Source organism: Lissotriton vulgaris, chromosome 8 (assembly GCF_964263255.1).
Source record: "Lissotriton vulgaris chromosome 8, aLisVul1.2, whole genome shotgun sequence".
In the NCBI taxonomy this organism is placed as follows: domain Eukaryota; kingdom Metazoa; phylum Chordata; class Amphibia; order Caudata; family Salamandridae; genus Lissotriton; species Lissotriton vulgaris.
In genome coordinates, this window is record NC_141696.1 from 425,656,944 (window position 1) to 425,674,270 (window position 17,327).

The 17,327-nt window shown below is 43.5% G+C and overlaps 1 protein-coding gene across 2 annotated transcripts in view; it reads right to left on the reverse strand.

Moving 5' to 3' along the window:
- LOC147697124 (cytoplasmic FMR1-interacting protein 1) overlaps positions 1-17,327 on the reverse strand; it is a 533,654-nt gene that overhangs the window by 224,352 nt on the left and 291,975 nt on the right. For both annotated transcript variants that reach the window (XM_086934191.1, XM_086934192.1), the window contains exon 23: positions 11,794-11,881. In XM_086934191.1, coding sequence (XP_086790317.1) covers positions 11,794-11,881 — 88 coding nt within the window. The remainder of the gene's footprint in view (positions 1-11,793; positions 11,882-17,327) is intronic.

Consider the following 17,327-nt stretch of genomic DNA (forward strand, 5'->3'; position numbering starts at 1 on the left):
GGGCCTACTGGCAGAGGATATCAGACCCCCACCCCACCCCGCTCATGGCTATACCACATGGCGGAGGTGCTGTACGTGAGGACCTGAACCAGATTCCTCTTGATGGATGGCAAAAAGGCTTTCAAAGCCAAGCAAATGGCCGCATCTGCGAAAACCTCCGATCACCACCTCTCCCGGATGACCTCCCTAACCCAGCAGTCATGCATCTGTCACTGTCACCTTTTGGTGGGTATGGGAGAGTGGACTGCTGCTGGTCCAACTGCAAATCCTTTGCAGTCTCTGCTGAAACATGGATGGGATCTGACCGGTTCCCTGGGTGCTGGGCCCACTGAGACTTCAGATCCCACTGCAGAAACTGCATATGACAACTGGCATTGTCCACAGGGAGGATGCATTAGGCCAATAGTCCAAGAAGCCTCAGAGTCACCCTCACTGAGATCTAGAACTGAGGTAGAAACATCAAGATCATAGCCTGGATTGGACTCTCTGATCTAGAGGGAAGGCCTAATAACGCACTTTACCCAGTATGGCTCAGATTAAATAATATCTCTGTAAAGCAGTCAGGTCTAACATCGCCAAATTGACAGTGAACCCCAAAGAGGTCATAAGATTTGCTGTTATATGGAGGTGGTTCACGACTGATGGTGGCAAGCCCACCTTCAACAGCAAGTAACTGAGGAAGGGAAGACCGGTACACCCAACCACTGCCATAACCTTTGCAAACACCTGGGGGGCACTGGTGAGACTGATAAGGAGCTCATCAAACTGAAAATGCGTGTGGCCCACCTTGAACCACAAGTAGTGTCTGTGTGGCTGCAAGACAGGAACATGGAAATAGGCGTCCTGCAGGTCCAGCTCTACCATCCAGTCTACTGAACTTGACTAATAGAACTTGAGCCAGAGAGAGCAGCTTTAATTTCCTTCAGCAGGGAGAAATTGAGAGGTCGAAGATCTAAAACTAGGATGAAGACCTCCACCTTTTTTCAGTACATCTTAGTAACCAGAGTAATGTCCAGTTCTGAGGCTGTGGCTCACCCTATGGCTCTTTTCAACAAAAGAGCCTGAACGTCTGGTAGCAAAATGGACAAGTAGACCGCTGAAGGCCACTGTGTTGTAGGTGGATGAGGTGGCACGTCGGAAAAGAATAGTAGGGCGCAACCTCATTGATTCGCCGGTCAGGTGTTAGGGCCTGCCACCTGTCTTAAAAATGACTGATTCTGCCTTTCATAGAGTGGTCATGTGCAGCTAACAGCAAACTAAAGTGGCCTGAAGGCTGCTGCTGGAGGGGTGGGGACTGGTAGGTTCACTGTCCTGGAAGGTCTGGATGCTGCCTCTGGATCCTCTACCCTGACACCAAAAGGACTGGGGTTCCTATAAGGGAAACAACTGGCCATGCCTTGAAAAGGGCAAAACTGAAGGGGATACTACTTTATGGGTATGTAGAGCCTGAGGGAGAGCACTGTGGCTTCACTTTCTATGAAGTGCTTTAGCATTGAGTCTGCTGTCTGCCAAATAGGCAATACCTGTCAAAAGGCATATCCATTTGGATGCTTGGCCATCACCTGAAAAGCCAGTAGATCACATCCACATCCACTATCATCCTAGTCCTGACTGCGCTGCCTTGACAGTCGATTGTGTCCAAGCCAGACTGTATAACATATCTGGTCCCACCCTGGTCATCCTCATTGGTTTGGGCCAAGTTTGCATGTTATTTCTTTGGGACTGCAGGCAAGATCTCTACGACCATGTCCAATTATGCATGGGAGCCCCTACCTAGCATCGGCTTGCATTGACTGACCAAAGGGTGAGCACAGCAGAAGAGAACACACGTTTACTAAATGCATCTGTTCTCTTAGACTCTCTATCTGAAGGGGTTGTATGAAATGAGTTAGGGTTAATCCTGCTAGAGGAAGCATGAACCACCAGGTTCTCCAGGGAAGTGTGTTGCACTGAAAACGCAGGGTCACCCTGAGGAGGAATGTGGTACCATGCTACCCTTCTATTTGGAGGTGGACAAGAACATGATTTTGCCCACTTCCCTAGCAGGGTGTAAGTCAGGGCTTTGTTGAATGCCAGCAAGGGCTCAGACGAGGTTTGCCCAGGCTGCAAAACTTCAGTGACTACATTGGTTTGTGCGCCAATAAATGACAATTGTAAGTACACGACTTCGGGAAGTTTAGGACTTCAGCTGCCCATCGATTTTCCTAAGCGTGTTGAGCTGATGATTGGCACTCTTAATGGTGGCACGGATGTGACCTTGCATGTTTAGAAATGTGTCCAGGGTGACACCTAAAGAACATGCGGAGTCCACCATATGCGGGGTGCATTTGTTTTGATCCAGTTTTGCGTTGGGGGCCTTGTGGTTGCGGGGGGGTGAGCAGGAGAAATTCTGTTTTGAGGGAATTAAGTAACAGATGGTTATATGTTAGCCATTGTAGAGTTTTTGGAAGCGCTTCATTAAGAGTTTTAATGTCATCTGGAGAAGAGATCTTCAAATACAGTCGAGTGTCATCTGCATACATGTGGAACTGAATGTTTGAACCGTTCAGAATGGCAGTTAGAAGTTCCATGAATGGATTGAAGAGCGTGAGTGAGTGCAGATCCTTGAAGCCCCTCAATAGAGACAGTGGTGCTGGCAGCCAAAGATTGGTTGACTTTGATTCTTTGAGTTCAGTTATGCAGTAAAGAGGAGAACCAATTTAGGACAGGGACAGATTACCTCATCCTATATAGAAGAAGGTTAATCCCTTCCAATCGGGGCCAATTCCCCCGCAGGGGGTTGGGGGGCGCGCGGCACCGCGGTGCTCATGACGAGCTGAGCTTGTCACGACTCCCCCTATTCCTTCAGAACACCCGCACAGGCGGGGAATTAGCCCCACGTGGGCGGTCCGCGGCCGTTATGACGAGCTCAGCTCCACTGTGCCTCATGATGAGCTCAGCTCGTCATAAGCATGCAAGTGGTTAATCGAGTTATCATGTTCGATAGTGTCAAAAAAGCAGAGAACCAGTCCAGAAGAATTAGAAGACAAGGCGTATCTTGGTCATGAGCTCCCACGGCATCATCATCAATGTGAGTTAGAGCTGGTACTATGACCTGATCTAAAGCCTGACTGATGTTGGTCTAGGAGCTGAAATTTCGCGATATGGTCGTAGAGCTGTGTGTGAATGCATTTCTCGAGCAATTTCGCTAAAGACTTGATGTTGTTGATCAGCGGGAAATTATTGGGATCTGTTCGGTCTGCATTGGGTTTCTTGGTAATGGGTGTGACTTGCCCATTTTAAGGCAGTCGGAAATCCTTCCCTGTAAGTGAGATTGTTGGATGATCCTGAACCAGAAAGTTGAGGTCTTTGAGCAACTTGGTGGGGAGTGGATCACTGAAATGGTTGGATGGTTTAAGAGATGCCAAGGAATGCGACAACTCCTCCAAATCCAGTAACCGGAAGGTATTCCAGCAGTCATTGTTTTAGGGTGTGAACTCTGTGGGGTAAAGAGGAGAACACACTTCCGTAGGTACTGTCAAACCCAAGCAGCTCTTAGACAGCAGGTTAGCAGCGGCACGTTGCAGCTCCCACTCAATACTCCTTGACTTCTCAGAAAAGTGTGCTGAGAAGTCCTCCCCGCTGGGTCCAGCGGTTTTGATTGCGGGAATAGGATTAGCCTGTTGTTTGATAATAACAAACAGTTTCTTGGGACGTTTTTTAGAGCTGTCAAGCTGATCTCTGAAATGATCTGATTTAGCAATGCGAATGTGTTTGTTCTAAGAGCTTCTCATCTTCCTTAACTGTTTGAAACTAGAGGTGGAGGGGGCATTTCTCCAACGTCTCTTAGAGAGCGTCAGTTTGCGACGTTTGTCATTAAGGGCACCATTGAACCAAGGTTTGAATTGTTTGCGAGGAGTCCTTTTGAGTTGTTTCGGGGTTGCAGAGTTGAGAATATTTCACATGGCATTGAAGTAATGATCCATCAACTCTTCCAAATTATTCATGTTATTGGGAGGTTCTAGAAGATTCTTGCTCAAGTTGGAAAGGTTAGAGATGTTGATGTCTCTCAGATTACGAGTCAGTTGCTTGTTTTTGAGCGGTTGAACTGAATGTGAAAAGAGATTTGGTGATGATCCGACCAATCACATGGTACTATGTCATCCAGTTGAATGATGTGATCTCTAGCTATGATGAGGTCAATGGTAGCGCCCTTGCAGTGGGTGGGTCCGTTGCAGGTCGGTATATAGTTGAGGTCAGAGAGCAAAGTCTTAAAAGAGCAAAGTCTTATAAGATGCCTAAAAATCTTTTGACTTGCTAAAAAGGCTTTTATTCTGGATTACAGTCCACCAACTTGGTCTTGAAGCTAGCTCGATAAGACTCATCAGGCTGCTGTACCCAGATCCTAGAGCAATATTTTGATATCCATATGAGGGCAAGGCAGGACTATTCACTGACAGAATAGCCCTGCCTTGCCCTCATATGGATTTTACTCCATATAGCAGCAAATGAGCCACTGACTTGTTGGTTGTTGGAATGTCATTTGCATAGGAGGGGTTAACAGTTAAAAGAGGCAGACTACACATATTCATCTACATTGATGATAACTTTTTGGTTATGAAACACCCCAAGATGAATCTGGCAATGGTGATTCATGAGGTTATAATTTTTTGTGTGTGTGGGAGTGAGGGTAGACTATCGCTGGAAGAAAAGAGCAAGGATAGTAATCTGGGATCTCCATAAACTGGGATAAATTCAACATATTTCCACTCGCACTGGAAGCTGACCCAGTGGAACTGCACCAATCCAGTCCGGTGATGCATAGGCTCTGTTAGATATTTGGGAGTTAGGGTCCATAAAGACTTGAAACAGTGGTTAGAGACAACTACAAAACAGTAGTGGAGAAGCTCTCCGGGCAGGAGGAACACAGGAATAAACTTTCCGTATCAACAGTGGAGAATTAGAATGATCAAAATGGTACTTAATGGTAAATATTCAAATCCAGCTGAACACATCTTTCTTTTCGAGTTTGTGTTTGATGTTAATTAATTTGATCTATTTTATCAAATAACCACATATACAATGGGAAACACTGACCTTTCCTCATAACAGGTGCGGCTTTGCAGTCTCAGACTTGGAGCAGTATTTTTATGTGGCTTAAGCTCACTCTGACACACGTGGGTAACATCCATCCTTAGTACTGCCCACATAAAAGGGGTGAGCAGGAGGAGCAGGGCACACTTCAGGCAGTCTCAACTTTTAGAATGAAAAGACAGGATACACTGGTCAAGTCGGCAGCTACTACATACTGTGCATGGACAAGTTAGGAAAGTGGGCGGAACAGAGCAAACCATACTTCCCTGCAGTATCGTTGAGTTATATTAATCTCTTCTCACAAACAAAGGAGAGAACTGTTGTAATGGTTTTGAAAGATAAGCTGTCTTTGAAAGTAGCTGGACCTATCGAGGTGGTTCACCTATAGAGAGAAACAATTCCCCAAACCGGCCTATTACAGGGAGGAACGCACAGCTTGTTTGGTAGAACTGTTGAGATATTTTCGACGACCACATTGCTAGCAGTCTACACTACATTCCAAGATGAGCTCGTGGAAATGGAATGCACCCCATTTACCCACATAATACAAATGCAAGATACTAGATCATGGTTGTCAAAACTTTATGGAATGATGATGAATTACAAGTCAGATGTAACCCTTAATAGTAGACATATGTAGCAGCTGGATCTGGGAGGTGAACTGACCGACAAGCGTTGGTTCCAGACAGCACTGGTTTCTATAAATCACAGACAAAAATTCATACAAAAAGTCTAAAAATCATACTTATTTCACATTAGCCATGCAACATCAATAGACCTTATGATTTGCTCAGAATGAGAAGTCATGCGCCAGCAGTAAGTTTCCTAAATGTGGCTTGGATCTGCCCAGAAGTGAGACACTTTTTGGAGCAGGTTATAATTTCCCTATCAAAGATCAATTATTAAGAATCAGCACATTTGCTGCCAGTGGTGCTGTTGAGATACGTTCGTAGTTTGTCCCAATGGAATAGAAGGTTGATTCGGCTTGGCTTGCTGCTGACAAAACAATTACTACAGCATTGCTAAAGGGGCCAACACCTTGAATGAAAGATTGGCTATGAGATATAGTAGTGAGCAGTGACAGAGCAGAAACCTATGCTATGCACGGCAGTATAAACCAAGGACATATGGGGATCACTCAGGACATAACTGAGTGAATGATGCACCCACAACTATCTTAAATTGAAGAAGTATGCTTCCGGACACTCAGTTGGAAGATATGTGGGCATTGCCCCAAGAGAGGTGGGCTAACCAGGGTTGCTAGCATGCCTGTGGAAGGACATTTTGGGGCACTGTTTAAAAAAAAAAAAGAAAAGTTCGAACCCCCTTGTCTTTTCCAAATATGAACAAATATTGCACCTGAAAATGCTATTCAGTTTAACTATGAAAGTTGAATATGGTAATTACTATACGTCATTGATGTAAGTTAATTTGTTTTGCTTTTTCCTGTTCACAACAAGTATTTTACTTTCGAAAATCGAAAAATCAAGTATAAAAAAACTGAGTGGTGCATACCTAATGTGAGGAAGCATTGGTGAAGCTAATAGGACTGATATTCACACTGATATGCTAAAAAAGCAATAACAATATTCCTGCTGCAGTAGACAACAGTATTATTATGATTATTTTTACTAAAGGAGTTTCATTTCAATAAAAAGTAGAGACTAAAATCCTCCTGTGGGCTGGTCCAAGATGTGAGTGCAACATTCTTAAGACAATGGCTGAAAGTTCCTGAGCCAAAGAAACCTATAGTTGTATGAGGCTGAACCAAACACTTAACAGTACGTATAGAATACAATAAGTTTGCCAAATCTAACAAGCATTGGAAATGCAATAGGTCTCGCAGCATTAGAGTTAGTGCTTTTAGAATTGTTTATGGGTTTTTTTTGTAAATCTTTAGCATTTTTGTTTCCTGTAGCCAATGCTAAAGAATTAAAAAAAAAAGCCATAAACATTTCTAAAAGCTCTAACTCAAATGCTCCGAGACCTATTGCACTGTGTGAGGGTGAGGGGTTGAGGGTGAGTGAGGGTGAGTGAGGGTGAGTGAGGGTGAGGGTGAGTGAGGGTGAGTGAGGGGTTGAGGGTGAGTGAGGGGTTGAGGGTGAGTGAGAGTGAGGGGTTGAGGGTGAGTGAGAGTGAGGGTGAGTGAGGGTGAGTGAGGGTGAGTGAGGGTGAGTGAGGGTGAGTGAGAGTGAGGGTGGGTGAGGGTGAGTGAGGGTGAGGGTGAGTGAGGGTGAGGGTGAGTGAGGGTGAGTGAGGGTGAGGGTGAGTGAGGGTGAGGGTGAGGGTGAGTAAGGGTGAGGGGTTGATGTTGAGGGGTTGAGGGTGAGTGAGGGTGAGTGAGGGGTTGAGGGTGGGTGAGGGTGAGTTAGGGTGAGGGGTTGAGGGTGAGTGGGGTTGAGGGTGAGTGAGGATGAGTGAGAGTGAGGGTGAGTGAGGGGTTGAGGGTGAGTGAGGGTGAGTGAGGGTGAGTGAGGGTGAGTGAGGGTGAGTGAGAGTGAGTGAGGGGTTGAGGGTGAGTGAGGGTGAGTGAGGGGTTGAGGGTGAGGGGTTGAGGGTGAGTGAGGGTGAGGGGTTGAGGGGTTGAGGGTGAGTGAGGGTGAGGGGGAGTGAGGAGTGAGGGTGAGTGAGGGGTTGAGGGTGAGGGGTTGAGGGTGAGTGAGGGTGAGGGTGAGGGGTTGAGGGTGAGTGAGGAGTTGAGGGTGAGGGTGAGGGTGAGTGAGGGTGAGTGAGGGTGAGTGAGGGTGAGGGTGAGTGAGGGTGAGGGTGAGTGAGGGTGCGGGTGAGTGAGGGTGAGTGAGTGTGAGGGTGAGTGAGGGAGTGAGGGTGAGTGAGGGGTTGAGAGGTTGAGGGAGGGTGAGTGAAAATAAGAGTAAAATCAGAGCGAGGTATTTATCAGCCATGACTTATTTATGAAGCCTCGTTTTCGTGTGGAGTTAAACATAGCTGTTCTGCACAGCCGTGTCAGGCACTGCCTTAGAAAGTGCGTCACATGACAACGGTCAGAGGAGATTATTTCGTTTTATTCTTTTATGGTGTCTACTGAGAATGTAACACTCTTCTGAGCTGCTGGAGCAGTACCATCACCAGAACAGCGAATTCACATGGGGAATAGATTTATGCAACAAACGGGAGGCCTGGGACAAACGTTACAACAGGTTTCCTGAAGCAGATGCACCACAGAACAGCTTAAAGGCTGAGCCTCAGGCGGTTTTGCAGCAGGCAAGGAAAGCGCATCTGAGCCCAGTTTGGATTCGGAGGAGAGGGTTGGTTGAGAAAGCACACTTAAAAGGCAGCACGCATCTTAAGGTAACCTGACCCAGGAGGGGGGAGGAGGGAGGAGAAATGCGTCTCGGCTGGAGCAGGGGGCGGAGCAGGGAGAGCGGGCTTTGAAATGTAATTGACACGGCCGGCCGGTCGTGAAACTGAAAGCATGGCCGGCCGGCCGTGAAAGCCTTTGATGTGGCAGGGGGAAATGCGAGACACCGTGAAAGAAAAGGGCACGTGGATCGGCAGAGAGAGAAGAAGAGGAGGACGATCATACAACAGGAGCGAGAACACTGCACATAACAAGTAGTGAGGGGGCGGAGCTGGGGGAGGATGTGAGAGAGAGTAGGCAAGGCTAGCGGCAGGCAGGCAGGGGAGGAGAGGAGGAGGGGGGAGGAGAGTAGGGGAGGCACGGCCTAGCGGGCGTGCAATCAAGTAGTGAGGGGGCGGAGCTGGGGGAGGCTGTGAGAGAGAGTAGGCAAGGCAGGCGGCTGGGGGCATGTGCACGCGCATTTAAGCTCAATGCGCATGCGCATTGAGCTTAAATTTCTCGTGCACTGCAAGGAATCGCCACGATTCCTTGCAGTGTGGATAAAGAGTGGATAAGTGCCAATACTCTCGCCTTGCTCGATGCGCATGCGCATCGACAGGCGAGACCTAAAAAGGACAGTGTTTCCTGAATGTCATTGCTTACATAAGAAGGCATCCAACTTCTGTGGGTCCTGAACAGCAAATTAACTAGAGCTGACAAAATAAAAGTGGGGTTGTCTTTTTAATGTTTTGTGAGAATCTCAATGAATGTTTATTTTTTTAATGTTGATTCTGTGTGCCACCAAAAACAGCAGAAGTGATGTCTGATCAATGGTTAGGTAGTTAGATCTCTTCAGAATACAACATAATCTGGTGACTTCATTTGAGTTATTTGTAGTCTTTAGATTTCCTTTTGTGGGATCGCACAGGCTATGAGAGAACAGCCTAACAGGGACCAGCCCAGTTCCTATGTGAGTTCAAGGTGATGTTTGGGAAGTCGGACAAATCTCTGTAGGCGCACCAATTTGAAATTAGATTAACAAAATTATTTGTGGGCTGTGTAGTAAAGATGAAACGAGATTAGAAAACACAGAATGTTAACATTTTATACTGGGCAGAGGCCACTCTTACTGTTATAGCCAGGCTAATGGTATTATGTCAGGTTTCAGATTAAATTCACTAACACTAGGGATCCTTAATAGAAGTCTATGCAGGTAAAATTTATTTTTCATTCATCTCCAAATGGTTTTTAATGGACAGATTATGTTTTTGCATTTTGACTCCACAAATTAACCTTTTGGTCAGCAACCTTACTGAGCAGACTGTGTTTCACTGGTGCCTCTTAGTGTGAAATTAGCTTATCCATTCTTGGGCCAAGGCAGTTACACCATCCACATCTCTCGTTGATTGATGAGTGTTTTGTGGCCCACTCTTTTGAACGCCTAGTAAGGTCTGACAGGAACAGGACCGCTAGACAAACTCCAATTTTATATGTGGCACTGTTGTCTTCGTACCCTTGAAAGACTTGGAACCCGGTTGTCAGCGATATAATAGTTGCAAAAATTAATGAAGCCTTAAAGTTCTTTTATGGAAGGAATTGGTACGTGCTTGGTATTCTGAGGTAAACCACCAAAAAGAAAAAACAATGAATGAATACTTTTGGAGAGAATTCGAATCCCAACAGGGCAGCCTTAACCTGGAAATGATCGCAGCTCACCAGGGAAAAACACACGACAACTACAGGAAAACATACCCAGAACACATGTCCTGCAGATGCTCACTATTTAACAAGCTTTCCCAGCACTATCCCTTCAGAGTTGAAACCTATGTAATAACTTAGCTGACACAAATTTGTTTTTATGACAGACCTATAAAGTATAGTAAAACAACTAATAAAAACAAATCAATAGTAATAAAAACATTTATGCTTAACAATAGTGTTTGGGGCAATGGGTAAAACAGATGGTCAGATGTTTTGCATTTTCCAGGCCAAAACATAAGAAAATTGCCATATGTGTGTCACTGTATGGCTCTTGTTCCAAACACTGAATTAAAATCTCACAGGTTTTATGTATTTCTTTGAGACACACATTTATGGACGGAAATCTCCAAATAAACCGACACAACCTTATCAGAACTGATAAAGCAAAATATGGTCAAAACAACAAAACACTAATAGTTTTGAAAATATTTTAGCACTACAAAGAAATCAGATTTGATAAAAAATGCCATAGTTAATGTAAAGTGAGGAGAGTTGCTGGGTTCAGTGGGCCATTTGGTAAATCCAGGGATTATTCCATCAAGTGACACTGCAGATTATATACTCAGCATAGATATGTACCCTCCATCCCTGCTTTCAAATTTTTCAGTGTCATAGGATACATAAAAAGTAGAGGGAAAAAGTGGAACAACTATGACGAATATGTTAATAGTTTTATTTTTGCAAACAATTTTGTATTTCTGACGCAAACTCTGTGTGGAGGACTCTTATGTGTCCCAAGGAGTCAGATATTGTTACTTCTGTTCTCTTCTAATCAATGTTTAGGGCTGAAGGAAATGTGACCCTTTCTTTTAATTGAATGGTCAGAATGATGGATGCTGGCACAGAAATCCACTTATTACTCTCTTACAGGGGTGTTGGTTCCTTTTCTTTCTTTTTATTTCTGTGCAGTCGCAGACAACACGGTCATCGTACTTGTATGGGTTTGTCTTAAACAGACATTCTGGGGTTAACCTTTCCAATTGTACGGTCTGGACCTCTGGGTTATTTTATATTTTTGTTGGTGTAATGTAGATTAAAACTTACGTACGGCAAATGAATATTTACATAGAGCTTCCAAAGAAAATATACAAGATAGATAGTTCAGTCCTTCTCAAGATTCACATTTTCGTTCAATACACATTAACTTTTTAACTGAAGGTGCGGCCCCCATTTGTCCCCGATGTGAGTGAAACAAATAAAAAGAAGAGGGAGTAAACAGTGTGTGAAAAGATTCAAGACACAGAAAACAGAGTTAAACTAATGTTTTTTTCCATAATGGATTGGCTAATCAAGAAGAAACCATTTGCAAGCTTGCTGACAAAATACCAGGCTGCACACATATATCCTTTCTTTATCGTTTTCAGAATTCCAGTCAAATTCTGTCAACCAGGAGACATTGCCTAAGTAAGACTTGTGGGAGACATAACAACTGACAGCAGTTGGCAGTAGGGCCATGCAACATTTGTATCACAATTCTACCAAAAGTGTGTTTGCATGCTTAGGCCACAACTACACTGTCTAGACTAGATAGCACTACTGCCATGTGCAGAGACGACTATAGAAATTATACACAAAGAATGAATATATTTCTATTGGAAAGAACAGTCCTTCTCACAACCTCATACTTCGTAATAATGAGAGAATTTAGACAAAGAACTGACCTTTGAACCATGAAGATACTGCGGCTGTGCATTTGGTTGCTTGTCTCTTTGAAACTCCTGAGAAAATGGCAGCACAGTTCGAACAAATCTGAAGGAGAAATTGCAGAAAATGTGAACATCATGTACACAGAATATGGAAAAAGATACATTTTGAATAACTGCCAGTGATGAAAATGTGAAGCTTTATTTAACGAGGAATTCAGAAGTTCCTTCTAAGTAGACATGTAACAATTGGATGTCTGAAGGCGAAGGCAAAAGCAACGAGTGAATTAACACCTCCCTAACTGAAATCTATCAGTAAAGGCATTTCAGTGAGCTAGTCCTTAATGACAGCAAAAGAGATTATGGCTAGCAGTGGTGTTCCCACCTCTACTCTATTTGCTGTGTCCAATGTGCCAGGTCCTTCTCTGCTAACTAGTTCTTTGGTCAAGACCTTGGATGTCCTGCTGGCTCAACAACTAATAATGTGACCGCAGATCAACTCAGATGTAAAAAAGTGCCATCTCCTGTTCGAGGTAGCAAAACATATTTTACCATTTATAGGACCTGTCTACCAAAGGCACAGAGGTATGGTGAATCCACAACCTGACTGCAAATTAAAGATACTTGTGCCTGGATATTGAGCCATAAAAGCAGAGGGCCCAAGAACAGTAATTGGAATACAGTTTAGAAAAAACTTGTCATGGAGATTACTAATGAAACTTGCCACTTATGCAGATCAGAGAGAGGGTGAAAGCTGTGTACCTCAAGAAATGTCCACAATAAAACACTGCAGCAGAAGCACTACGCAGAAAGCAACGCTTCCTCACTGGTTCAAGTGGTATCACTACATATAGATAACCAAACAGGACCAGGCACCAGTACTTAATTTGAACAGGTGGTTGCTGGTGGGGCCCACTAGCACACATTATTCCTCACCAGACTTTAATCCAGAACAAGAGAGAGGGAAAGAAACACAACAATGGGAAAGAAAGAGGAAAAGGAAGACGGAAAAATAGTGACAAAGGGAGAAAGCATGGACACAAAAGAAACCTACAAGAGTGAGATAAAGAGGCAGGGAATGCCTGGTGGTGCATTGATGGATTAAAGAGGCATGATGTGGAATCAAGACACCACTACCTTGATATTCAAAACCGATTATCGATAGTGCGCGCTGTGGGCTTCTGAGCAGAACTTTGGGCCCCAGCACTTAATATTTTATGAATTAAGCAATGCCTGACACAATGTGCCAAGGCAAAGGCATGAACAAATGATTTTAGTAGAGAACGAATAAGAGTGACTAGACCTTAAAGACCACCAGAAATTTTAAACAACCTAAATGGACTATTACATACACTAGAAATAACTACTAGAGCTGTGGAGATACACCGCTCTACTAAAACATACCTTGGATACATTCACAGCGAGAACTTCACTGATCACTTGATACAGATAAGCAAAAACTACGTACAACCATCAACTGCCAACACATTAGTAATGTCCCAATTTCATGACAATAATGGAAGTGGAAATATTTTGAATTGTCATATAAAACAATACCAGGCGGCGATATTTTAATTAACACAATGTGCTTGAAGTACCTGATGTGTCCCGTTCCATTGTAAACAATACCTTACTCGACCTTGCTGCAGAGTGTCTGACATTACATTTTACAAAAGACCCTCCTTCATTCTTGTGAAATTAGAACGTCCAGCCATTGGCTTTAATCACAGAACATATGGTGCTGTAAATAATATGGATAATCTGGTAGTCTGGCTGTCCTTGGTAAGCTCTAAAGCTTTGCTCAACAGAGTGGTTTGAAAGCATTTCAGCCACCAAACTAAGGCTCTTTGTACCACGGTGGAGTACGAGAAAGTGGACACATTTTTATGGAAAAACAAATATCGGTTTGAAAACTATTTTAATTTCAAAGACAGATATTTACAAAATAACACGAAGTAAAAATTGAAAAAAACTTGCAAAAGGACTGCTGATCAATTTCTACCACAATAATGAAAATCTAGAGAAAATACATATATTGAAATTGAAAATGCCACAAACAGGTGGAAGTCGAAGCAAACAGTCTCATTTGAGGCATCTGGCTCTTGAATGGATCAGCCACAGCTAAAACCATGCACATGGCTCGCCCCAACATGGAGGAGAGAGGACAGAGATATTTGCATAGACAGCTTGGGATTCACTAAGGGATAAAGCTCTTTGACAAGTACAGAGATGTATGCCCCTACCACAAATAAACAGACTGTGAACAAAAAATTTAATACGAAAGCAATGTTCTGCTACACACGGTTTAAAAGGCAGAAACCTGTACACATTCACGAGAAGCAGACTACCTACATCATCAAAACTATCCAATTGGCTAGGCAGGCCAGGCGGCTTAGGTCAGCCAGTGGACAACTGTTCACTTCGGTGGAACGCCAAATATGTCAATGTTGTCCAGCACTGGTTTATGCACTACAATGATCCCTACCAGGAATTGAAATAGTTTACTTTTTCACAAAAACGAATACAACACATTTTATATAACATACTGGACAAACAGTCTTAACTAAAAAAAAAAAACAAGACTAAACAAATAGATCACAACCAAACAGACGAAAATCCGACAATTGTTTGCAAAGGGCACCAACACTCCAAATGCACTGTTTTGCCATAGAGTGCTTTATATAGATGCTGACAACATAAAGTAGAGTCATACACAATACATTAATGTATCTTGCCGTTTTCATCAGGAAGGCCAGCAGCAAAGTACTCAGTACAAATTGAGTTTAAAATGAATTATTAGACTAATAAAAATGTAAATACCGGAATCATTAACACGTTTGTTTGACAGAATGCAATACCACACTTTGAGAAACAAAAATATACACGCAGGTAAGAAACACAAAATGTCACATTCGCTATTGCTCGGCACTACATCAACAACCAAGTAGGTTACACAGCACATAAAAAAATGTCAAGCACTGCGTAAAGGCAAAGTCTCCAGTACCAAAACCATTAAATTTGATGTACATATAAATGCTGCTTGCTGCACTGTGATCCTTTTATCAGCGGAAGCTAAATCTGCAAGTGTCCTAGATTTAGAAAATACTCATTTCTGATGACGTTGTTTTATAATTGCTTAGCAATGTCTCAATGGCAATGAAAGGTTTCTCTCACCATGCAGGCTTGTTGCAAGCATTACCTTCATCCTACACTATCCATTTTTGTTTTATCTGTAAAGCAGCAAGCTGGTCACGGGAAACTGAAGGCACCATTTGCAAAAGAAAGGCTCAATGGAAGGATTAAAACACTTTCTAGGCCACAAATTCTCGTAAACAGTGGTTAAACCTGGGTGTCCATGCAACTGCAGCCTATGGAACAGTGGGGGTGTTGAATAGGACAGGGGTGGACGCCTCCGCTCCAGGGGCCTCACTGGATTCTAGCCCTCAGAGATAAATGATGAAACCAAGCAATGCTAGCTACAACGGGTGCGTCCTCTATGCAGAAGGAAGTCTATCTTAAACTTAGATGCACTCGGCTGTGATTGCAACTCACTGCTGCAGAGAAGGGCCCATACCAGCGAACACTGAGCTTAACAGATCATTTGCAAATTTAAGGAGGACTGGACAAAGTGAGCCAATGCTCCAAGAGTACATTCTGTAGGGTGAGGGATTTTCCCCGATGAGGAAAACTTCCATAATTTCCCATTACAGGGATCAGTGGTCTCTGCCTTACTTTAGTGTTGGCACTCCAAGTTCTCCACATGATTTTAATTTCAGAACTCTCGCTCCACTGTCATACGTGAAGCAGAGCTACTCAAAGTTACACAGTGAGGTATGCCTCCCGATTTCAAAGTGTGAAGTGGGAGTCTTCTTGATAACAGACTATTGAAGTTAGCAGTTTCCTAATGATTAAACGCAGAGCGAGTAGCACGTCTTTGATTACAGTTCAGCAGGGTCAATGGTCTCCTTTCGATTACACAGGGGGAAGTAAGGGTCCTCTCTAATTTCCCTGTAGGTAGCAAGAAGTCCTTTAAAGTGAATAATGAACACAAGTGTCCCATTCACGCCCACTGCATTGGGGCAGTCCATACTGTAAGAGGTGAGGCACCTCTGCACAATTTGTCTGAGAGAGGAGATTGAGCCAGCTGTACAAGAGTTTTAATATTCAAAAACCTCCAAATCAGTAAAGTAGAGTGTCTGCAAATGCTAAAACTCTGTTTCCAAAATACTAAATACTTTTTGTGATTTGGAGAAGTGTTTCCGAATTGCGTTTGCAACTGGATACTGTTTCGGTATTTGGCAGGTGCGTGTTGTAGGCGTCCCTTTCAAATACTGAATTGGTATATATGCATCAATGTTTTGCTACTGAAATCATGATACAAAACATTGATATTTTTTCTACACCTCAAAGGAGGTGGTAACTCAATCCCAAAAGGAACGGGGTTGTGAAGGTGCACATGATCACTGCCTCCTCTTAAACAAATAACAAAAGAAAGTTTTGTTTTTAAATGTAGTCCCATTTCCTTAAAGAAAAATGGTCTGCATTAAAAAATAAAAAAACTTTTGCTTTATTAAAAAGCAATCACAGACTTAGTAGTCTGCTGACCCCCGCAGACCACCCATCCCTATGCTGGCAGAGAAGCTTAGTGGATCGCAATTTGCAACCTGCCTCATTGACATTCATGAGGTCGGTCAAAATACAACACACTACAATTTGGTTTCTGAGAACCGACCTATCAGTACATAGGTAGGTTTGCAAAATACCACACTGGTCGTAAATTGTGACGAGTATTTTGCAACAAGTGTTTAGTACTTCTGGCCCCTAGTTCTTCCAGACCATGGCTAATAAGGGGTCACTCACCTATTACACTCTGGGTGACAAATGGTCTCGACCCCGATTTGACTATAGGAGTTCCATAGTTTCACTTCATTTACATTTTAGATATTTGGGCCATTCCGTAATTGCATAGTGGGACATAATGGTTCTCTCAGCCATTACAAAGCAAGATATTATAATTCTCTCCATGAATGCACAGGGCACGTCCTAGTTCTCACCTTGATTACATAGTGGGACTTCATGGTTCTCTCCGCCGTTACAAAGTGGGATGGCATGATTCTCTCACGGATTGTATAGGAAGACGTGGTTCTATCCCTGCTTAGACAGTGCAGTTTAATAATTCACTGATCAGTGGGATCTTCACCTGCCATTTTGCTCATTCGCCTTCAGGGAAATTTCAGAGAGGAGTTGGGCTCAGTTCCTTTGAACTTCTGTTTGGGTACCAAGTGCATGACCCCTCACCTTAGTCATAATGAACTTCCAAGTCACCCCAGAAGAATGTAGTGGGCTATATGACTGGCATCTAGAAGTTGATGACAGAGTACATGAGGCAGGCAATAAAAAAAACTTCCAGGCACGCTAGGAGTTAATGAAGGAGTTATATTACCAGACAGCAACACTGATTGGGTGCCAGGAGAGTCAGTAGGTATCGGTGCTAAAGCCAATTTGTCCAGGAGCTTTGGAAAAGAAGTGGTCTAGGGAATACAATGTAGTAC